This window comes from Periophthalmus magnuspinnatus, chromosome 23 (assembly GCF_009829125.3).
Source record: "Periophthalmus magnuspinnatus isolate fPerMag1 chromosome 23, fPerMag1.2.pri, whole genome shotgun sequence".
Lineage (NCBI taxonomy): Eukaryota > Metazoa > Chordata > Actinopteri > Gobiiformes > Gobiidae > Periophthalmus > Periophthalmus magnuspinnatus.
The window spans coordinates 18,003,190-18,027,973 of record NC_047148.1 but is presented as its reverse complement, the minus strand read 5'-3'; the positions used below and the strand labels follow the sequence as shown (position 1 = coordinate 18,027,973).

Sequence of the window (24,784 nt, the reverse complement as noted above, 5' to 3'; positions counted from 1 at the left end):
GTGATACTATCACGTAATTACCTGATAATATCTCAAGATTATGTGATACTGTCATGAAATTATGAGATAGTTTCATGTTAAAACATGACACAAATTTATCATTAAATTACGTGATGAGAAATTATTATGAAATGATGCGATATGTAAAACGAGGAACTACAGCATCAATGGAGGATCCATTTTTGTGTGTATGGTGAGATATAGGCGATGCTACTGATGTTGGCATGACTTTTCACAATAGTAGTAGTAGTAGTAGTAGTGGTAGCGAGTCAACCGCAAAGAGTAGAGTGAGAGTGATCTCCATGAATGGATCAGCTGGACATTGTCGCTGGACAATGGACCAGCAGGAGTTGAAACAGGGCTGCTCCAGGAGGAAAACATGAACCAACATGAAATCAGCCTAATTTTGATTTACATCATTCATCCAAATGTAACATCTATTGTAGGCTGTACAGTTTATACATGTGGCCATGTGCTCCTACCTCTTTCACTCCACATCGGTTCACCTTTACGCACAGGGGTTATATCACTGTGTGACAGTGACAGAAGAAGAGCATCAGATTGCTGCATCAGAATGAGGATGCACTTAAATAGGTGCTATTAAACGTTTGATTTCTGAAGGTGTAGGTTTTTGTCAACAACACAGAGCTGCTTCTTGCTAGTAGTGTGCGTACCTCAATCTGTGCCTAAAGAGGGTGAGTCAAGTCATCCATCTCCCATAGCTTTGAGTTGAGTTCACTCAGCCATGGACTTGGATGTGGAGGACCACAGGAAGCTTACAGTTCTGACATGGTCATTTCAGTGCTCCCTCTTACCATTGGTGATGCGGCATGAGTAGTAGTCCTACTCCTAGAGGCACCACTACTACTACCAGTGCTGCTGCTACTACTACTACTACTACTACTACTACTACTACTACTACTACTACTACTACTACTACTAGCCTATATCTCACAGGACAAACATGCAAAAGTGGACTGATCCTCCATTGATGCTGTAGTTCCTCATTTTACATATCATGTAATTTCATTTTTTTTTATATATATATATATATATATATATATATATATATATATATATATATATATATATATATATATATATATATTAATCAAATTTTACAATGAAACTAAATCATTTCAAGACCGTATTGTGTCATTTTGAGATTGTATCAGGACAGTATCACGCTGTTTTGCGATGGTGTGATAGTATCATGTTAAAACATTATACCATCCATCCATCCATTTTCTTCCGCTTATCCGGGGCCGGGTCGCGGGGGCAGCAGTCTAAGCAGGGACTCCCAGACTTCCCTCACCCCAGACACGTCCTCCAGCTCCTCCGGTAGGACCCCAAGGCGTTCCCAGGCCAGCCGAGAGACATAGTCCCTCCAGCGTGTCCTGGGTCTTCCCCGGGGCCTCCCCCCGGTGGGACATGCCCAGAACACCTCCCTAGGGAGGCGTCCAGGAGGCATTATACCATTAATATTTTAATTAAGTATGAACTGACAGTTCTACGCTGCTTTATTAGGTCACCTGCCTCAGAAATATTGAAAAAAAAAAAAAAAAAGTTGATTTTCTATGAATAAAATTCCTCAAAGTCCTACACAGAGTTAATTCTGGAAACTCAAAGATGTGTGATACCTGGGGACTAGGACTACTACAATAACTTGGTTTGGGGCGCCTAGGTCACATGTTATTGAAAAAATAAATTAATTAACCAGAAAATACACGAAAAAACAATAAAATATCAACTGTTTTATCAAATATATGAGCACAATACATTTTATATATTTTTTTCTGTATTCTTTATTTTTTCTTTAGTTTGAAGAGTTTTTTTTTCATAATTGTGTTGGATAATTTCAAGGGATTAATGTTTTAATCAAACGCCGTTCCCTAGAAGAGTAATTCACTGACGGTCTCTAACCTGGCACCTCGCGGCTCTTTACAGACACGGCTCTTCACAAACACGGCTCCTCAGCGTCACAGAGGCTCGCGCTGTTGTTGCGGAGACGAACATCCAGCGTCCATGAAAACCGCTTTCCCCGCGGTTACGTGAACCCAACTGTACGTGAAAGTTCGGGGCGTGACGTGATGACGTATGGAGCTGTTCTGATGAATGAAACCATGGATGAAACCGACCAGAATCACCATCAGCAAACGCGATTATGATGCCTTATCTATCACTTTCACTGTATATTTATTATTAGAAGTGTTTTAATTTACAGATATATATTTTTTTGTGGCGTTTTGGCTTGAATGGCGGTTGTCGGTGCCATCCACACAAGGACAGCTGCGGAGATGGAACAAGTCCTCCTCGTGTTTGTGTCCTTAAAAACATCAGAGGTGAATGATTTTTGTGAAACATGAAGCCTGTGTTTTTTGTAATGAGACTTCAGACACCGCTTTTTGTACGTGCACTGATTTAATGGCGAATCAGACACCAGGAAATCAACGAACTGGATTTATAAACGTCAACGGACTCACTGCTCTGCAGGAATAGACGACGACGTGTTATATCTGAATATGTAGCCTGTTTTCCCTGCTCTTTTTTTTGTCTTTTTTCTCGGTTTGGACAGTGGACACAGCTGCAGAGAGGACAGATTGTGTGTACAGCAAGTGTGGAGACATGATTATGGACGGAGAGGCGAGGGATCACTCTTTAAAACGCTGATTGCTTTATTTTTTAAGCTTGGATGCTCTGTGCAAACAACTTTTGCATCTCGGAATGGCCAAACATCTCAATCATCCTGCATCTAGAGCCGCCCCGTCCAGTTAATCCTCAAATGTGAATAACTGTAGTAGGATTTAAGCTAACTGCTGCTAGCGCCTTGTCCTCACACACACTCACACACACTCACACATAACCACACACACACAGCAGCTTGGACCAAACAAATCTGTTATTTTATTCTGCAAAGGTCGGACGGGACAACGATTGAGCATGTCGGACTGAAAAGACCCCCCCAGTGGCTCTTGAGAAGTCACTGAAGCGCAGGGTTTAGTGGCTGACAGGGGATCAAAAGCTGAAGCAAGCCTCCACCCGCTTCACACCGCCCTCAAGAGGATCTTTTTCTTCTCTGTTAGCTTTCATATTCTGCAAAATGGGGTATGTAATTCAGGGCATGATTGAAAATCTCAAGGGACAGTGGTTGAATAGTGGATATGCACAGGGGAAACTGGAAAAAACATGCAAAAACACCAGTGCTGTGCAGATCATGGCTTAAAAATATCATCATTTAGGATAAAACATTGGTATAACCCTGAAGTAAAAAGGCTTCAGCTCCATGTCATGAGCTCAATCTTCACAAATACAACACCACATCTAGCACAGCATTTGACATTTTAGATTTAGATTACAGGAACCAACAAAATAGACTACACTGCTGCATGTAATAAAACCAGGCTATTGTGTGACTGTGCAGCTGCATGTCTGCATCTTTTTAACGTGTGTCTCCTTAAAAAAAAATAAAGTGAGACGCTGCGTTTAGTGCTGCCAAAAGTAAGGAGATGCATCCAAGACTCTCCTCTGGGATGTGATTCTTATAGTGTATGGAAACCTGCAGATGTGTTGTGATCCTCCTGGTCAAAAGCGACCTAGTTCTCTACATGAAAGCAGATGATGTAGCATATGATTGGTTTGTTGTCATATTGTGGTTGGGGGGTGAAATGCCTACCTCCTCGTGCAAAGCAGTAAGTCTCAAGTGCTTATAATCCAGGCGGTATATCAATATCTCATCTCCTAGTTAGTAACAGCTTTGTGCGCTGGTGAAGATTGTGTTTTTGTGTAGCCAATAATAGTATTCTTCTATTTAGCCTGACAGTTCAGAATAGACACAGCGAAACATGACAGTGACATTGGCGCCGTATTTGTTACTGTTTAATAAAAACCTCTAGTGTATTGTCAATATGTCCGTAACAAGTGCTTCTCTATGAGCCTGTTTATGGCAGATGGGCGATATGAAGTGGACAGTGACTTTGAGCCAAGTCCCGCTGCTTTGCTGTGTGAGTGGGTTAACTGATTGGCACACTGGGATGGGATTGGGCTCAAGAGCACGTGGGAGTATCAGGGAGCAGTGTAGCTGAAAGATGTTCAGTCCTGAATCACATGGCTGTTGCTATGACGACACTTCAGCTAAGTTAGTAATGCAGGTTTATTTTGTGTCCCCTTGTCTTGTAGCTTTGGATGCAGCCGTAAATAAATTAAATACTATACATTTTCTAAGACTTCATCGAAAAAAAAGCCGTCAACTTTTTTTTTTTTTTTTTTTTTAGTAGTATTCAAACTGTTGTTAAGGTTTTATGGTGTGCCAAAAGTTTTACAATAGCCTATCAAGCCTTGCCAGAAGATAATTGGTGTAAAAAGCTATGATAAGAACCGCAGCGCTCAAGTGGCCATGCTACAATTGCAATTCATGGCTTGGAGCAAAGAAGTCAATGCTATTACTACACTAATAACTAAACAACTACACTAAGTTGTTTGGTGACAGAGTGTCCATCCATGCAAAATTACTTGTCGACAATCAGACAAATAACCAATCAAACTAAAGTAATGACACAGCAGTGAGATGTACAACAGAAACTATTACTGAAATTTGAAAAATAATTTGAATACTTTTCGATATGGCAGTGTAGAATGCAGGTAAAGTTGCGTGCCACGTCCAGAAGTTAAATAAAAAGTAGGATCTGCACAGCTCTTTTGGTTATGGACCATCAGTTTTATTACATTTTGAGATTAAGGCTGCACCGATCCAAGACTGGTATCGGATATCAGCGCCGATACTGAAAAATTTGATGTATAGGCTATGCTACTGATGTTGGTATGACTTTTCCCATGTGTAGTAGTAGTAGTAGTAGTAGTAGTAGTCATTCTGTCTGCTGTCATTGTCACGGAGTAATCTATCTCCTGTGCATAAAGGTGTAAAGTGGCAGCGGTGGGACGGAGTGCGTGGCCAGACATATAAACTGCACAGATTTGGATGAATAGTGTAAATCAAAATTAGGCCGGTTTCATGTTGGTCCATGTTTTCCTCCTTGGGCAGCCCTGCTACAACCCCTGCTGGTCCATTGTCCAGGGAAGCTCATCTTATAGGGGCCAAGCTGCTGTAGGTGAGGGTCTCTGGGTGTGAGACTGTGGATGGGCTGTGTGCAGGTTAGGCTCCCTCTTTCTGAGACTGAGCGCTCCCTTCTTATCATTGGTGATGCGGCCTTGCCATTTACGCATGAGGTGCCTTCTTTCCCCAAGGTCGCTCCTGCTAGCTTTAGCAACAGGTTTGATTGACAGTGTTGCTAAGCGCCTGCTCCGAGCTAAACCAGCGATGTGGGCTGTGAGGGGTGTTACCTTCAACAGCCTTGCTCCGGATTGGCTCTTTGGCTGCTGTGATACTCACCGTCAGAATCCCAAATCTGTAACTCGCTGGTATAACTGCTAGTCTCAACGAGCTTCATTTGACTGGAGCCGAATGCTGTCGGTGACGTCACACTCCTTTAGTCCACTTCTTTATACGATACTTAAAGCTAAACACTGAAATCAGTATCAGAACTGAAAACGCCTGATCGGTGCGTCCCTATTTGGCAGTAGCTGTATCTTGGCATGTGTCTGTACTGCCTGAGTAAATCAAGTCAACCCAAAAATAAAGCGGCACAAAAATAAACCGCACTTCCCTGTTAGCTGACCATAAGATGCGTTTAAATAATAATTCACCTAACCACGACACTGAAGCCATTATTCACTCACTCCATACTCCACTAATACTGCTTAAGTACTCATAACTGTGTTAGGGTGGATTGACAAATGTGAAGCTGCTGCTGCCAATCTACCCTCTAAACACCACCAACCAGCCACACACACTCTATAATTCACACTAGGCAAGCTGGGTGAAGGGTCTTGCCCATGGACACAACAACAGTATTTAGCTTTCATAGTATAGCGATACACGTCACAATATCTTCTTATTTTCATGTGGTTTGTTATTATTTATATTCAGCCTGGGTTAAATTTTGACTTGTTTTACACCCAAATGCAATATTTTATAAATCGTGAAGAACATTTAGGTGTTGAAAAGTAGTTACTGAAGCCTGGAAAATGCATAAAGCCAAAGTCATAATAACACCTGTATTTATTTCTTTTGTTGACAGAGAGCAACCTATCTTCAGTACAAGGGCCCACGTCTTCCAAATTGACCCCAGCACTAAAAAAAACTGGGTTCCCACAAGTAAACACGCTGTTACCGTCTCCTATTTCTTTGACAGTACAAGGAATGTGTATCGAATCATCAGTCTGGAAGGGTCTAAGGTGGGTGAAACAAACAAAAATTGTATATTTAATTATATAGAATACCTAGAATAATCAATTTTAAGTTTAAGTTTACAAATGAACCTAATGAGAATATTATGCCATAATGAAAACTTAAATGGGGTTAGATGATCTCAACAGTCCTGTCCACCTCAACCTGCTCTAGTTCTGGAAGTAAAGTTCTCATTCATTTTTGCCACAGAAGTGAATGGAAGTTTTTCTTTTGGACCTGTTGTGGGCTTTGGAGTTACTTCAGTTTCAATTTCAAAGGTGCCAATCTGGTTACACATACACTTTACTGTTACTGTTCCTGTACCAATCAATACACCTGCTCTACAAAAGAGGCTCACTTCATAAACCACATATACGATATTTCTTCAGTGGATGAGCTACGTGTTGGTAACCCCAGGAAATTAAGCCAAAAATGGTAAAATGGTAAAATAAATGTTTGTCTTCGATTTCTCTTTTGCGTGAGTCCAAGCCCCTTTTTTCTTAGATTTTCTAAATAGTCGGTTGTATGTATGTTCATTATTTTACTATTGATTTTTCTTCTAAAGGCCATTATTAACAGCACCATCACACCAAACATGACTTTCACAAAGACTTCTCAGAAGTTTGGACAGTGGGCGGACAGCCGGGCAAACACCGTGTACGGTCTGGGGTTTTCATCAGAGAGCCACCTGGTCAAGGTCAGCGGGGTCATGCCTGGATTATGACTTCACACATTCTGAAGAATTATAATAGAAGCAACAGAAAAATAATCCAACTGTGTTTTTCATAGTTTGCCGAGAAGTTTGCAGAGTTTAAGGAAGCCGCACGGTTAGCCAAAGAGAAGTCTCACGAGAAGACTGAGCTAACCAGCACTCCCTCCCAGGTAACGTGCTCACTAAACCTCGAGCTTGTAGATGCTGCACTGCAACGGTTTTGATGAGCTTTGTTTTAACAATACTGATTTAAATTTAAAAAAATAAAATAAATAGAAAATAATAAAACAAGACAACTTTGGTTTAATGACTATTTAATGTACCTGTTTCAATAAAAACAAGAGGGAAAAAAAGATGGTTTAAAAGGAGACGTGTAAAATCAACTTTTGTGAGCTTTTAACCATGTAATAATATTTTCCTTATAATACAAAGTTGTATTTTGACTGGTATAAACATGTTCTAGTAAACATGTATTGTCATGCATTCAAGGCTTGAGTGCTCAGAACATTTCTGTTTGCACTTACCCCCGTCCTCCGCCCATAGGCTGTTTTTTGACAACGATTTCAAAAATGTTGCAAAACAATTTCAAAAGTATAAAGAGGCAGGGCCAGCAGCTGAGAGTCAGTCCTGCCATTTTGAACTTCAAGTCATTGGACCATTTCAATTATTATGACGTTGTAGGTTAATATCAGGGGCTTTGCATTACAATCGTAAATCAATTGTAATGCAAAGTCTAGAAACGTCATTTTAAAAATGTGTTCTAATTTCACACTAGATTTCACCTAAGAACACTTAGTTTTCATGGTTGATTGTTTTTAATGATTAAATATATTTTAATGATTTCCTCATCAAGTGCTATGTTTTCCTTTCCTAAACCACTGCCTCTCAGGGCGTCGTTGTTAGGGGGAACATGCCCGTCAAACTTGGTAAAAAGAAGGTAAATGCAGGGAGGACCTTTCATCGCTGTTGTCTCATTAAATTAACCCTATTCTATCCCTCCTATTTATCCTTAAATCCAACCTTAGTAGAACTCTTACATTATTGTTCTTTATGGAGCACCCTTACTGCCAAACTATAAATAAATCACTATGAAAATGTGAAATAAATAAATGTATTCAGAATTGCAAACATTTTGAATTTAAAAATATGTAGTAATAGATAAATGCATAACAACATCCAGAAAATAAACATTATTGTCCACTGCATATGAGCCTAAAAGTACCTTTTTATTTATTGAGATATTTATTTATTTATGCAAATTGCGTGGGTGGGATCAACTTCAGTCTGGAACTCGTTTGGTTTCCAGTCATTGCCTGTTTTTCTTGTCACCTATTTGATTTCAGGTGGAAATTCTTTTCTCTCAGTTTGCATAAGTAAATAATCATATTATGTGACAAATGCATATTATTATTATTATTTGGGGGGGGTTTTTGGGTTTGTTTTTTTTTATTTTTAGCATTTTCTTCCACATTTTTTTTAATAGATTCCTTTCTGTTCTTGCAAAATGTATTTATCTATTCTCAACTTTCTGTATGTATTAATTTATGTATGGTTTTGGCGTTTGGGTCGTCTGTACTTTTTCACTGTAGATGCCATAGGACCATCTATTCATTCCTTATAAGATTTTTTCCCCTCAAAAAAACAAACAAACAAACCTTAATGACCCACATGTACACAATAAAAACCTATTGCAGTTTCTTTCTTTCTTTGTTTTTTGCCTTGAATTTAAATATTGTATTTGTTAATTAAATCATTTACTCTCATCCGCAGGAGTCGGCTCCAGGTGAAACTTTACAGCCGCCTTTGACCCCAGAGACTATAAATGGTACAAATGAGGACAGAGCTTCACCTGAAACACAACATGTAGAAAGCAGGGCAGAGCCTACCCAAAATGCATTGCCCTTTTCTCACAGGTGAGCCAAATACATGTTTTGTAGTGTTTTGTAAGAAATTATTTTGCTCTGTGCAACTCTAGTAGCAGTCATTTAAAAATCATATCCAAATGGTGCATGTGCAAGTCATTCATTTTTTATTAATGATTTTTCTGAGGCCCTTGGCACTTTCAGAACACTGCAATAAAACACTATGTATGGTTCCTATGAATTATACAACTACTAAACGATGTGCTTCACATCTACAATACATTTTCTCAAGATTTTATACAGTGTAGTTCTATATGCTGTGTAAAGTATGTTTGAAAGGTGTTTGTGTGAGGCAGTCCCCAAAGCCGAGGCAGCTTGCTGATGCACCTCATATTTAGAGCCTGCTGTGGGTTTGTGTTACAGTGAAGGCATGTGAATGCAGGGGCTTGTGCGCAACTGACATTTGATCGTGTGCAGTTTCTCATGTTGGAAAAGGTTTTCATATTGACATGCATTTTTCTAGTCACATGGCCCTTGTTTTGTTGCATTTGCACCAGCTCTCAGAAATGTTCCTCACAGTCCTGTTCCCCACAGTCACAGCTCACAGATAAATGATTTGTGTTGGTTTTAAAAACATATTTTTCTACTGCAGTTCATCCAGCATCAGTAAGCACTGGGAGGCTGAGCTCGCAGCTCTCAAAGGGAACAATGCTAAATTAACAGCAGCGTTACTGGAATCCACAGCCAACGTAAAACAGTGGAAACAACAGCTAGCGGCGTATCAGGAAGAGGCAGAGAGGCTGCACAAACGGGTTCCGTTCAAATCAAAATGACTCGACTTTGAGAATATACTTATTTAAATCATTAACTGTGTTTTACTTTCTTTTTTAACAGGTGACTGAGTTGGAATGTGTCAGTGGTCAAACCACTGCGATCAAAACTCAGAAAACAGAGCTCAATAAAACGATAGAGGAGCTAGAATTGGCTTTGAAGTACAAGGAGGAGGTATAATATATGAAAATATAATGAAAACAGCAGTATCCCATTAAGATGTTTATTTATACTTTATTTTTTGTAATTAGGAGCTGGAGAGGCTCAAAGCTGAAGTTGAGAGTACTAATGTCTTTCATTCCCAAAAAGACTCCCTCACACAGAAATTACAGGTCAGCTGTACAGCACCATTAACAAGCAGCACTGTATTAATGTAATGTTACACTCATTGTGACTGCAGGCATGGTTAGTGATGGTGCTTTGTGTGTGCTTTGGTCCAGGACACAGAGAGCCGTAACCAGGCCCTGGAGGCCCACCTGAGTGAGCTGGAGCAGCGTTTGGAGAGCACACAGATGGAGAGAGAAGCCTTTCAGAAGAGCCTGTGCTCTCTGCTCCAGCTGCTGGACACCAAAATATTTGAGCTGACAGAGCTGCGAGACTCACTGGCCAAGCTCATTGAGACTAGCTAGAGACCATCTGTACTGTATGTGCACTTCTTTCACATGAAGGGAATCTGTCACTGCTGCCACCTTTCACCATGCCTTGGCATTGCAGCATAAAAGAAGTCACCTGCGCCCTCTACTGCATGCTGGAAGCCACAGCACCACACCACTGCACAGCACAGATCTACCATTACAATGCTTCATTTTGACTTTGCCTCTGCAAACTCAAAAGTCACACAGTTTGAAAAGATATTGTATTAATTTAATTCTGCTCACCAATGACCAATTAGTGGGCATGAATTTCAAGAAATAACCTTTTACACATTTTACACATTATGTTGCACGCTAAACATTTGATTTAAATCTAAAGCTAGACAGCGGATGCTCCCGACCTTTCCTCCTTTCTACATGTTGCTCCCCTTCAGTAAATGACACTCATGCATCAAAGAATTCAAAGAACTACTAAATCTACTGTTGGGGACAATGTCTACTTTTGTTTTACAAATATATTAGCAATACTTAATGGGTGCACTGGAGTTGTTATTTTTGGTATCACCTTTTTTGTTTTAATCAGTGAGACCTTATATGAAATCTGACTTGAGCAAAAAAAAAGTTATTTTACGAGTCTTATTTTGAAATTTTGAAATATTTAATGATTTTTAACAAATATTGGAATGCACTTGTACATGTGTGACTCTTTGTTTTTCCTATTATTTTTGTTGCAACTTGAATGACAATAATTGACTCCTTTTTGAATTTTTGCCATAACCAAATAGCTCAAGTTGTCACAAACATTAACGTAACTTCTGGTACAAAGGTGTTTAATTATGTTTTATATAGATTGCAATATTTAAAATATTTAGCAATGGAATCAGCAGGTGGTTGCAGGTTAAAATGCATATTATTTTGCCAAATAATGTTGTCATGTACAGATTTGCATACTGCTGTTGTTGCCTTGGTACAGACATGCATCAATGGTAGCTAACTGAGATACTTTTCTTGGAATTTACAATTGCCAAAAATGTCACTAATGTTCAACAAACTAGTTTGTCTACCTGGAAAAAAAAAACACTTTTTAAGGGCTTCTTGTTATGGTACATTTGAGAGATATGAGTGACTGTGACAATTACTGTTTCATAGCTTGAAAGGGATTTTGAATTATTTTAAATGTTGGTACATCACATGCTTAAAACACAATTGTAAGTTTGACTTTATAGTAAAATGTATTGAAACTTGTACATTTCATGTGCTTGTTTAATCATAAATTGTGAACACAAACTTGCAAAAACATTTTATTCGGAGAAAAGTAAAATGGATATAATCTGGCAGCAAAAGACCAAAAAAGACAGACCGAACTCCTAATAGTAAACAATGTAAAATGCAACAAACCACATAAAGTACATTTACAATTTTTATGCTTTAAAAATGTCCTTGAAATATTAGGTTTTTAATAAATACTTAAACATCTCAACATGCTTATATATTTAGTAATTTACACTTCATTACAGTAAAATCTCTGATTTCTTCATTATTGCACTTCTGATGTAATGGGTTTGTCAGCAAGTTACATGCATAATGTCATACAGATCAAGCATTACAGAATAAAATGGAAACAACACGTGGATTATCAATGACCCATGGAAAGAATGCTCAACAAGGCTGTAAGAATGGACATGGACACAATCTGATGTAAACTACTGTCCTTCTGCGTGACTTTTACACACGTAAAAGACACATTAAGCCAAAAGTAAACAGAATGTATAGAGAGAAAATACACAGCAAACTTACAACTTCAGTAAAAATGAACAAAAAGGCAGAAAACTAAACTAAAAGAAAAAAAAACAAAACATCTAAAGGCTACAGGTGTTTCCAGCAGAGGGCGTCTGTTTAAAATCTGTTTTCAAACCAAACAACCCCACATGCTTTCCAGACCATAATCAGATAACAGAGGTGAGCTCCCAGTACTCCCACCACTGCTGCAGAAAACTATTCATTACTGTGTGTTCAGATGTAAAAAATAGATTTTATTCAAATACTGACTTGGTCTCAAGAGCAGCACAGTATGAGTAGTAGGATGTTATTCTGCCATTGGTGTTGTGCCTAAAAGCACATTTTACATTTACCAACGCACACAAACGTGGCACATTTAAGGACAGACACAGGCAGTAAAATTGTGACAAATGTTTTAAGTAGGCATACTTGTATATTGTAATTAATCTTTACTACATTAAAGCAATTATATTAAGAATAAATGTTCTGATTAAAAATTGGGCGTGTAGGCTATCTTAAAATTACAGTACGTTTACATTACAGTACATATGAATGTTACAAAAGTTGACAGCAAAACATTTAAATCATCTGGAAGAGCACAAACACTTGCTGCTAAAAACAAACCCATTACAGCAAACAAAAGCACAGATGCCATGTAGACTGATATAATGAGAGGTTACACGTTGTATCCTTGTCAAGAATTCCAACAACTTCTCAAACTGGGTTGTACAAAAAGTCAATTTTCTCATATTTACAGCAGTAGGAAAATGCAATATTCTGTTGTCTTATACAAAACGTAACTGCTATGTTGGCTATGTACCAATCTTCTGATCACACTGTGTTCACTTTGTTCTATGTGGCAATCTGCCAATATAAAGGTATCAAGTTGATCTAGTAAACTAGTTTTCCCAATCAGTGCAAGGAAGGCCTTCATCTTCAGACTCGGACTCCGGTGAAGCCTCTTTAATTCTCCTCAGTGCTTCATGAATGCTGCGTGTGAGTGCGTCAGTTGAATGGGGGAAACTTTTTCCATGGCGCTGCTGCTCGGGGCGTGCTCTCACCTTTCTCAATCGCACACCTTGCCTGATCTGGGCCAGAATGTTGTTGCTGTCATCATCTGGGTCGGGGGCCAAAACGCGGAGCTCAGCCTTTCTCAAATGAAAACTGCCCCTCTTCAATGAGGCCAGTACTTCATCCATGGGGGAGCTCGCTGTAAAAAAAACAACGTAGTGCTGTGTTTTCTCAAATCAAGCTTTGAAATCATACACATTTGACATACTTGCTAACCTCTTCTCCATTGTGATGAGTCTAGTGATGAAGTCTTCCTCAGTTTTTTCCTAGCTGTCAACAGCTGGCTGCTGTCGAAGAAGCGAGGAGAGAAGGGAGCTAGAGAGAGTGAGGGGCATTCAGGGTCAGTGCGCTTCTGCTGCACTGGGCTGCTCTGGGCCTTTTCTTTAGTGACATCCTGCGGCTGCTCCTCTGTGGGAGGGGGAGGAGGTGGAGGGGGCGGCGGGGGAGGTGGAGGGTGACCCAAAGAGGGGGCTGGATGAGCAGGAGGGACAGAAAAGAATGGAGTGGACAAAACAGCATCTTCAAGTGCAGGGGCCGGGGGCAAAGATGTAGTTTCATAGATGTCTGCTACAAGAGGAGCAGGAGCGTCCGATGGGAGATCGGAGGAGCCATCAGTCTGAACACTGGCCACCTGCATAACAGGCTCCTGACCTCTCCTCTTCGCCTGACTCTGGCGGAAGCGACTGGATTTTAGCGTCACCTGACCTGGATAGCGCTAAATGATAAAAATAAGACAGTCACAAACACTGAAAATAAAAACATACCTGCATTCTACAACAACTGAAATGGGAAATCTATCTCACCTGTCTATGGCTGCGAAGTCTGTCCAGTGTGCGCTGTCTCTCCTGGCTCACCCGAGCACTTCTTTGAACTTCATCATCAGCATCACCCTAGAAAAGATAAACCACAAACAACATTGTAGGTAGTAAATACATTTTGAAAAATGTGTTTGTTGATCTGGTTAGTTTTGCCTATAAATGTGTTTAGGGATAGTCTAATCTGAATTTTATTTCAGAGTTAGTGCTTGTGCACATTCCAGGGGAATCAATCTTACCTGAAGCACTGTCTGCTGGGGTTTGTTCTCACCAGGGCTTCCTTGTTTTTGCTGTGACTTCTGTTTGTGATTGGCTATACAAATTTCCTATAGGAAAATCATGTTTGTGAATGCAGTTATTTTAAGCATTAAAGTTGTGTTTTATTGTAATGTCAAAACTAACCTTCTTATTTTTCAGGTAGACCCTTTTTGCAGTGATACGGCCCCTGCGTGCTTCTAGCTGCCTTGTCTTCTGTTGTAGGATACACAGTTCTTCATCTCCAAGAGGGGAAGGGGGCGTTACAGGTTCTTCAACACCCTTCATGGCGTCAGGACTTTCAAAAGCATCATAGTAGACCACTTCATCTTGTCGCTCTGGTAAAATACATAATTCATTTAAAAAAATAAATTTTCACAGATCCTAAAAATAAGTACCAGTATTATATTGTAAGCACTGCTGACCAGTCATCTGCCTGCGCAGACTCTGCAGTTGAGCCGTGAGCAGCAGCTCCTCACAGCGCAGGACCTCAGACTGGATATCATAGAGCTGCAGCTGCAGCTCGTAGTATAGTGCCTCCAGCTCGTCCACGCGCAACACAGCCTCTTCTCCACCGCGCAGACTCTGCATCTAAGCAGTAGAACACAAGTACAATACTTGCAAACAATAAGTAAAACAGTGTGTTCACATTTCCATACATATATCAAAAAATACAGTTGATAAAAAACATGAAGTCCTCCAAAAAGGGCATAGTATTATTCAAGTCAGGGGTGATTACCCTGTCATGGCCCTATATTAAGTGTTATGGTTGTGTTTGTAATATACGGAACATATGTAAATCAATGTTTTCTAGGTTTGAGGCTTTTTCAGTGTGTTTCCGAAAGTTAACAACATCTTTATCATTCACCCAATTCAGTTAAATTCTCAGCTTTCACTATGAGTGAGAATCGGCTTCATCCAGAACACTGCACAGATTCTTCGTAAATAGGTGTTCAGTCTTTGCTTTTGATCTGTTATTTCCACTGTTATCCTTAAGTTTGAGACTGTTTTTAGATACTTAAGCAATGAGCTCATACCTTTACTTGACCTTTCCCTTTTTCAAACATGGTGTAACAATCATTAAACTAAATTTGTGTTCTTTGGCCAACAATGCTTGGTACCTCTTCTTTCAAGCTATGTTTCTTTTGTTCAAGGCAGATTTCCTTGGCCCTCATCAGCTGCAGGGTTTCTTTAGACACAGCGTACTGCAAGCGCTCCATGCGATCAACTGCTGCTGCCCACGCAGACTTGCCAAACTTCTTCTGATCACCTTTCATCCGCTCATATAAGGCTGCATAAAAACACAAAAGCAGATGCGATGACGACTTTGCATTGAGTGGATTTCATCAAGGATAAACAAATCCATCTGAGAGTGTGTGGAATTGCAGTTATTCTTTTACCTTTCTGTGCACGAGTCGTAGTTTCAAAAAACTTGACAGTCAGGTCCTGTATAGACATCACAGCAGCATGAGCCTTCTTCTGCCACTCCTCATCTTCCCTCCTGAGGCTCTCTACCCGCCGGGGGCCCAGACGCTCAGTTTCTAGTGATATCTAGGCCAAGGGGCACAAGGCCAAAGGTCAGTATTTTTTTATCTTTTTCATATAATGTACAATAACCAGTGATGTAGTGTAGAACCGAGCTAGCATGGGACTATACTATGTAACTATGGGATCACATTTACAGGACATCCCTGAAAACCATGATCAAGGATATGTCTGTGTTTTACATGCATACCAATCGTTTTTCAAACAATTCATCTAATCTTAGTCAAATGTGACAGGACGGTTCACACACAACAACCAATGAGGTTCATCTGATGATCTGTCAATTTATTAACAGAAGACCAGATAAAATGTTTTTCCAGATCAAGGTTTAATTTGTTTTCACACCTGACAGTTTTGACTGCTCACAAGTTCTCTTCCTCAAAGTGGTTACATTACGTGACCAAATACCCATGTTCAACTGAGCCCACAACTTCAAACAACTCATGTGCTTTTCTTATGATTCCCAAGTGATAGACAGACATTAAAGTTGTGTTTACCAAGGCTGGGAATCACAAGCTCCCTCACGAAATGATACAAGACACAACACATGGCTCATAATGCACTGTAACAGCACTATTTCTTTGTTGAACCACTGCACAAAGTTTATTTGAAATACACCTATTTTATTCATCAAAAAATGTGGATTAATATCCCAAAAACTGCTCATCGGTACAGCAGCCCACAATATAAATACTGTATCAACAAATTTTGTATCACGATACATCAATAATTTGGTCTTTTAGCCCCCTCTAATGTTTACCAAGTATTGTGGACAAAACTCCCTTTAAAAAGCACAAAATGTTCACGGCCCGGTGAGTGTAAAATTATCTCAATGTGACCCAGATGTGCACATGCGCTCAAACATAGTCATCACTAACCAACTTAAAAGACAGAGTTAAAGTGAGAATGTTTTTTTTTATGTTTTTGTGCGATTGTGTGTGTGTTTGTGCATGCGTGTGTGTGAGTGTGTGCATGTGTGCATGTGTGCGTGCGTGTGTGTGGTCGAGCACGTGAGCGGCGGGGCAGGGAGTGGTTTGGGAGAGACACCGAGCCATTGTGGGAGGAGCAATGACATCAGACTTTAGGGGAGACTGAAACCCAAAGGGAAAGAGAAATGCAACATTCAGGGTCTTTATGTAAATGCTTAAAGTTTAGGGACAGAAACAAAAAAAAATATACGAGAAACATCTAGAGTTATGTACCAGTAGTTTGATTGGTGCCTTTGTCTAACACCCTTGGTTTAATAAAGCATAAACTGCAAAAAGTCAATGGGCCACTGGAAGAGGCTTATCTGTAGCTGCCAGTGATTAAACGCAGATGTCAGACTGACACTCAGGTGAAAATAGAAGGGACAAACATTCAGAGGGTAAATGCTTTAGGGCAGCAGAGAGAAGCACAATTACAACTGTAAATTGAACGACTGATCACAAAATGTGGCAAATCCCTGTCATCATGGGGTCTTATTATGCATAAATCCACCTAACCCTGTACTTTTAAAGCAAAGCAACTTTATATGTGTAGCACAATTTGTACACAAAGTAATTCAAAGTACTTTATAGAATAAGAAAGACATTAAAATCACAGTACAAACAAATCAAAACATAAATACTAGCTACTAGCGCTCCACCCCTCTTACAAGTAACTCCCCAAAGGATATAGGAATTATGGATATTTTGCTGAATAATTACAATTCTATTCATCACACGCCTACTGCCATTGTAACGACTTTAGATACCTAACCTTTGTGTCCTAATAATAAATGGATAATGATGCTTGTGTTGTAGGCCTCTAACTGTACCCCATCTGAAGCCAGGTGTCATTGGGACAGCTGAAATGTTTTTTTGTAAAAGTATCTCTTCAGGTGAAGAAGAGGTTGAAGACCCCCGCCATTAGTCCTGTCACGATAAATACTATATCGACTTATCGCTCAATATATGAAAAATGGAACAATATTTTTTGTGGGTCCATATTTATCATGAGTACTTTTTCTTTGTACTAGTGAGAACGTTTCCTATTTTTCTGATTTGAACTGTAGAGGCTATGTATTACTTTGTATTATTACTGTAGATGCAAACTAACAACTAAGTGTTTCATTCTGCTATGTATTTATTTATTGCAGCTCATGTTTTTTTAACAATACAACAGTACGTTTAGAATATTTTTGGGGTGAAATCCTGCTTAATGGTTGTGTTAATTATGTCAGTGGCATTTTATTACTTTCAATATTATCGTTTACCATCTATATTTTCTTCAGCCATATATGGCAGTTTACCTACATGCCATACTGTTTTTAATATAGTGAATCTGGAATGAATCTTCATATTGAAAAACACACTGCAGATTTATTCACAATCACAATACTGGTTAGTAAAATAGTAACTGTCCAATAAGCTTCAGCCCTCGTGTGCTTGGTGACCTAATTCACCTTTACAAGGCAGCACCTCAATATGGCACAACTTCACACACGCAGGTAAAGCCCCAACAATAAGTTCCTAAGAAACAAGATGACACCAACTGAATGAAAACAATATGAAACCGTAACTGGAGCTGGTGGTGTTCAACAGTATCCCAGACAGGAAAAGCACATTTTTAATTCATGGGTGCCCTCTGACCCAGGAGGTAACAGGACACCCCTCTGTGCCTGCCTCACACACAGTAAGGCCATCACACAATAACCTGTCATTCAACAAGTACTCAGCGCCCTTTGTTCTTCTTTCACTCGTGTATCCATCTGTGACACATCACTAAACACACGTAGCCATTTGAGAGTGAAAACAAAGTATATTTGCATAAAGAGAGCCATGCTGAAGTAAGGCGTGTTCAAATGATAGACCTTGCGTGTGGACTTCTATTACCTATTATCTTGTTTGTAGTAAATCTTTTTATTATATATATTAGTTACAGTTAGTTTCAGAAACATACTTTATTCATGACATGCAGGTGAAAGCTGTAACTCTAGCAAGCCAATGATCCTGGGGTGCTGAGGTGGTCTTTTTGCATTTCCATTGAAACTATTTCCACCATTCCCTTCTCTTTGTGAGACTAACCGCCTTTACTGGCATTTAGCATTCATTTGCATGTAGCTTTGTTTTTTTACTGTTGGAGAACTCGACGGGTAGCAGGTGGCAGGGATCAAAATGATGGCACAATAAACAGAGGAAATGTGCCGAGTGAGGCTTCATCAAGAATTGTGCATAAGGAACATCAAGTCAATGTTTGTCTCAGCATATGCCGGCAAACATTTTATTTAAAGGCAGACTGATCAGTCAATTTCCCAAATGAAACAAAAGAACATGCCAGAAACAGAACACTCCCTGCTTTGATGCAGTCACTGTGGTTTGTGAATAATGCTGATAAGCAGGCTGTGTTATACACTTAACAACAGCTGACAGTCTTCTACTGGACTAATAGCATTTTGTCAGTTTACAACCAAGTACCTGGTTGATGAAATATGGTGTTGTGGGTCTGGATATAGAAAATGTAGCGCATGTGTTTTACAGCTTTCTTCTCTCTGTTACTTTGTGAGAGGCCCAGTGTGCCTGAACTTGCACTAGGGACCAGTCTTGTGTTTAGTGTGGTTCTGACACTGTACATTAGACCATGTTACAGTCACACATTCTGTATTTGGAGTCTGTCCACAGTGGTGGAACATGTGCAGTTGTAGGAATGTTGGTATTATGCTCAAAACAATAGATGACATTGTATGCAGAATGCAGTCAAAGGGGGCACTGAAGACGTGTTGTGGCTACAATACATCAGCTCCTGTGTCATAGAACCTATAACCAAATTTTATAAAGTTTGCATATGCATTTTGTGATCTGCACATGAAATGTTATGAACAAGTTGAAAAGACTTAAATCAGCCATGTAAAAATATATGAATTCCCTATAGCTCTTAACAAGAACAGAAACAGCAAACAGACAGATTGGCAGACACAGGAGTATCTACTGTGCAGAATGTAAGTGGTTTAGTAGCTGCAGCAATAATACTTGTGCTGCTTGTTAAGCCGCTCGGCCCTGCACAAAGAGCCTCTCTGACTGATCTTCTGCCCTCCACTGCCCCCAGATGCAAAGCTCTAGAGCAGTGCACAGTTCGCACCATTATGGCCATAATAAATCTAGTGCCACTGTTACTTTTACTGTATAGTTGTATAAACTCATTAAAGGTTTGTAAACAAATACATTCTAAATTCTGGAATGGAAGAAACTGGAGGCAAACGTGAACTGGACCATGATGTGATTTCAATGTCATTTCAATAGAGAAACTGGAATTCATTACAGATCATCAAAAAATACATGTGTTAGGCAAATGATAACTCCTCAGCAACATGCAAGTTACATCAGAGCCTGATTTAAAGACATCTGCGAAAGTATTTTTCATTTATTTATTTAATAGAATATAATAGACACAAAGACGTTTTGACCAAGGAAAATCCTGATTTTTATATTTTAGCAGCCAACTACAATGTTGACCTCGCAATAATTGTTAATTTTATAGACAAATAGATTAATTTACTACCAATAGAAATGTTCTTTCCATCAAAGCAAGCAAACTGACATTTCTGCTACATTCTGTTATAACGACTTAACATCTTTTCATTTAAATCAGATGTTAGAAAATGTGTTAACTTTATTTTACCTCCTGTTGCCTCTATTTGGGAATTTTGAACATTCTTATGCATTTTTTAGAACATTCTTATGCATTTTAAAGGGTCTACTGTGGTTTCGTGTGTGAGTGTCACCTGAATCTGCTGTCTGCGCAGCATGGCCAGTTCCCTCATGTCCCTGAATGGTTGGAGCAGGTAGTGGTACAACTGAGTGGTGGCCTCCAGCAGATCATTGTAGGCTTCGTCCTCCTCAGGGTAGACTTGTAACAGCTCCACCATGCTGTCTATGGCTTTGTGCTTCTCCAACACCTGGGAGCAACACACAGGAACAGTTAGCAGGTCAGTAATTCACCATATATATATATATACACTAACAATAATAGACAAAAGCAGCTGCTGTCTCATCAGAATGTCATGTGTGATGCTACTTATTACAAAAAAGGTTTAGCAATGTTGAGAATGATGGCTGTGGTATCAACACACAGCTGGAGACTATGGTGGGCATCCATATTGTTGCCCCCATATATATGCCCTATAAAACAATAAATATGTATTAAATATATGTGTATAGATGCAACTAAGACAGGGCAATATGGTCAAAATGTAACATCTTGATTAGTAACATATGTACAGTAAGTTGTATGCAATAAAATGATTCAAATATGGATGCTTGTGCCCCCATAGTCTTACTTGGGATGTAAGTAATTATAATGTTGCGTGATTAGGACAATACATTTGAATAACTTGGTCTTGACTGTTGCTGATTCTACCCATATGTGCAGCCATCCACAAACGCAGCATTGTTCCCGTGACAAACACTGTCAAAACATCTATTGTACACTGAATACAGACACTGCAGTATGTGTCTTTCTGATATTAATAAAATATACTCCATGCAATGTTTAATGTGAAGTAGTGAATAAAGTGCCACTCTCTGCCCAAGGCTATAGACATGAATGGGGCTGTTATTAGAAAAAGTCCAGGTTGGTTTTCCACAGCCCTACTGAGGGTCTGGGCCCAGGCACACACTGCACGATTCAGCTCGGACACTGCTCCTTCTGTTTACCTTGGCTCTGTATCTCCATGGTAACCACTACATCCCAAATCCAGTCCAGAGCTGGACCATAGGACTGTTGCAGCGTAAACTTACAAAGATAAAAGTGAGATTCAATATTTAACCTCAAACCTACAGGTAATTAGTATAAAATAAAATTGTGATGAAGTTAGTTTCTTAAAAAAAAAAACAGAACCACTTAAACAGAATATAGACAATCTCTGATTAAACTTGGCGTAAAAAGACATTAAACACTTTTTCTCTCACATAGCGACATAGTGCTGGTACACCAGAAGATTATGCTTTACATTGTGTCTAATTAACACAGTCACTAATCCAGACCCCTTGTTGTGTCTTAAGTGTCCACATAGTAAAAGGTGTTAAATTAGAAACACTACACTAGATTACATTTAAGTCCATTTAACACCATTCAGAATGTCTTGGCCTAAATAAACAAAATAAAGTGTGTAGAAATATCTCAAGAGTCATATAAGCGGATACAAGGTTAGCTAATAATTGACAGAAAATGTGTTTAGTGCACATCTTCTGGCTTAACCACTAGTCAATCATTTAGAATTTTTGTCGTAATATTCTAAACTGGGTTAAAAGTTTGGTTAATAACAGTAATAATGTAATAACAATAATTGAGGCAAGTGATCAACAATAAGAATGTTATAAAAACGACTTAACTAAACCTCTACATTTCCTGGTACATTTTGATATTAGGAGGACACAGGACACAAAAGTACAATGTGTCATTAGGTCCTTTGGCTTCTGCTCAGGAAATGCTATAACTCTGCTCTCTGCTTTTTTTCTGCTGGACAACGGAGCAGCAGGAACTATTAGACTATACAACTCATCTGTTTAAAGAGTGTATCAAGTTATATGTGTACGACCTGTTACCTCAGCAATATCACTACTGTCATATTTCACCACAATAAAAATCACACAATCGATATTAAACCACTATTTACACTAACTCTGTGTGTTCTGCGTGCACACATTTCCGTAAAAGAAAAGTTTGTCTCCTACTGTCAAAACATTACTTTGTTTCTCCACTGTGAGATCAACAAAGTTCTGTCTAAAACTATATCTTTAATAGAGTATAAGATGGAATATAGAGGGGAAATGTAGCACGTAGTTGTAACTTATTTTTTAAAAGTTGATTTGATATCTTTATGAATAAATAACCAAACACAATCCGAACCAAGTGAAGTTATAACTATTAAGTTTGGGAAAGGATAATAAGTATGTAAAAATAATAGTGTGAAAATAGAGTTAAGGTATAATTACATGGGAGAGGCCCTTTCAGTGCCTACAGAGATTAGTTTTACATCTACAGTTCTTTTCATAATAAGTTAAGTAACAGATTCCAGGACAGGTAAATGCTCAGTGTTTTGTTTTTTTGTTCCAGACACTGCTGAGTGATGTTAGCCACAATTCTGAACACTTTAAAAGGAGTCCTTCAGAGGAAACTACCAATTATGACTCAAAGCAAAGCGGCTATGTTTGGCATACTTCAGGCATACTTCAGTGGTTATGAAAGTTCAATTGTTGATGTTTTCCCATTACCAAAGTCAAACGGAAATGAATCTCAACAGCTGCTGAAACAGTGAATATTCCAACTCCACCTTTAATTGTTCTGTGGTGTTTTCAGAGGAACTCCCTTCATGTGTTCAGCTACAGTGTGGAGTCTGGACTCAGAGGATCATATTACAGCCATGTGAGTGTGCAGCAACAGATGGTAGATCACAGGGGACAAAGGAAGAGGAGGAGAAAGAGCAGGCTTGAGGCCTACAGCCAAACTGTTTCACATTTAAAACAAGTGTAGTTATATACTTTTTGTTTGTTTTTTTAATCATAAAGTAAAGTAATGTGTTTGCAGCATATCGGTCACAGATAAGAGTAATATTAGCAATAAAATAAATACCTCATGCATGTGTCTTTTGGCCCTCTCCAGAGCATCCTCATAGCCCTTCTGCTTTAGTTCACTCAGGCTCTCATAGTATTCTTCTGTGTCATCGCCCTCAAAGAACAGCACCTGGGACAGAATCTTCCAGCCGCACGTGTCCAGGGCATGACCCAGGTACACTTGCAGCTGGTAACACAGAGCCTCTCTCTCTCGCTGTGATAAGGCTGAGGACCCAAACACCACGGTCCATACACCGAACTGTTCTTCTGGGAACGGGGGTAAACAGGGCTCAAGGTCGGAGTTGACAGCGCACAGTTGGAGATGTGCTGCGCGTAGGTCCTGGAAGGAAAACAGACCGGCCCAGCTGAAATCCTCGTGCCCACTTCCCTCACTCTCCCCTGGCTCCATAGACACAGGAGACAGTAGCCCCTGCATCTCTATAGGCTCTATGATTTCCATGTCCACTACTTTAGGACTCATCACAATGTCCCAGGAGCCCATATTGTGATTCACGTTGTCAGTTGTCTTGGAGCGTCCAGCTTTCGTGGGCTTCTTGTCCCAGGCCTCACTTTTTGCTCTACCTTTGGGGAAAGAATGCGGTCTTACTTTGGCCTCCTGACACACTTCATCTAGTTTGGTTCTGACACCGTTTTTGTTGTGTTTTTCTGCCACGGAGGCGCCATCAACGGGGCTGCACTCGAGGAGAGGGTCCAGAAAAGTAGTCCTTCTTTGCACCGTTCTGTTATGACACGTTATGGCAAACTTTTCCTCAATGTCATTCCACGCCACGATGAAAACAAATTTATGTCTCTCTTTTTCGTCAAAGACCTTGGGACGGACTGACACCCATCCCGACTCAAAGTTATCTTCCATGGTGAATGACATTTCATCCAGCCAATAAAAGGAGCACGTAGATTAGCGTTAGCCACAAATCCCCTCTGAGTCCGAGGCTAACGGCTGTTGCTAGCTCACGACGGACAGCACAGAAACGGCCAAAACAATCGTACTAAATAGCGTTAGCACTGGTAATAACACATTTAGGATCAAATTGTTACAAAACATACACTATATCCCGGTTTTGTTTACCACCAGAGCGCTTGTAAAAAAAAAGAAAAAACAGGTTGTCCTCTCTGTACCGTTGAGGTGTCAGGCGTTTATTCCGCGTCCAGCGTCACAAACACGGGGAAAAAGGCTCCTTCATGGCGCAGATATCCCGGGTTGTCATTACACCTGGACGCCTCGTTGACCTGGTGGTACTTTAGCGCTGTCTGCGTCGCTCTTTGTCCGCTCAAACAAAGCGGTGGCGCTGCTCCGCTCGCTTTTCACAGTCACGTGTGAGCCTCTGTTTACAAGCAGAGATACGTGCCATGGTACGTGCTCTGGTGCGTGCGTGGTGTCAAATCCGGGGCGGGGCTTGACGATTACGCCCCTCCCCCCAAGTGGTGCGTTTAAGGTACGTGCGGAAA

General features: G+C 39.8%; 2 protein-coding genes across 3 annotated transcripts; one reads left to right on the top strand and one right to left on the bottom strand.

The window, feature by feature from the left end:
• The first annotated feature begins 2,063 nt into the window (after positions 1-2,063).
• Positions 2,064-11,362, top strand: LOC117391882 (homer protein homolog 1-like). Its single transcript, XM_033989812.2, has 9 exons — positions 2,064-3,105; positions 6,135-6,291; positions 6,849-6,980; positions 7,073-7,165; positions 8,766-8,908; positions 9,510-9,669; positions 9,752-9,862; positions 9,940-10,020; positions 10,129-11,362. The coding sequence occupies exons 1-9, from the start codon at positions 3,101-3,103 to the stop codon at positions 10,315-10,317; spliced, it is 1,071 nt and encodes a 356-aa protein (XP_033845703.1). The 5' UTR covers positions 2,064-3,100; the 3' UTR covers positions 10,318-11,362.
• Positions 11,363-11,572: 210 nt separating this feature from the next.
• jmy (junction mediating and regulatory protein, p53 cofactor) lies at positions 11,573-24,719 on the bottom strand. Of its 2 annotated transcripts, none has more exons than XM_033989808.2 (10): positions 23,337-24,716; positions 20,488-20,661; positions 15,602-15,752; positions 15,323-15,492; positions 14,627-14,792; positions 14,349-14,539; positions 14,186-14,272; positions 13,935-14,021; positions 13,348-13,846; positions 11,573-13,270 (listed from the first exon to the last, which is right to left on the bottom strand). In XM_033989808.2, exons 1-10 carry the CDS (start codon positions 24,201-24,203, stop codon positions 12,960-12,962), a joined length of 2,703 nt encoding a protein of 900 aa, XP_033845699.1. In that variant the 5' UTR covers positions 24,204-24,716; the 3' UTR covers positions 11,573-12,959. The 2 variants fall into 2 exon arrangements, with proteins under 2 accessions (XP_033845699.1, XP_055087462.1); XM_055231487.1 differs by having other exon boundaries at positions 13,179-13,270; positions 13,340-13,846; positions 23,337-24,719.
• Between the last annotated feature and the right edge of the window lie 65 nt (positions 24,720-24,784).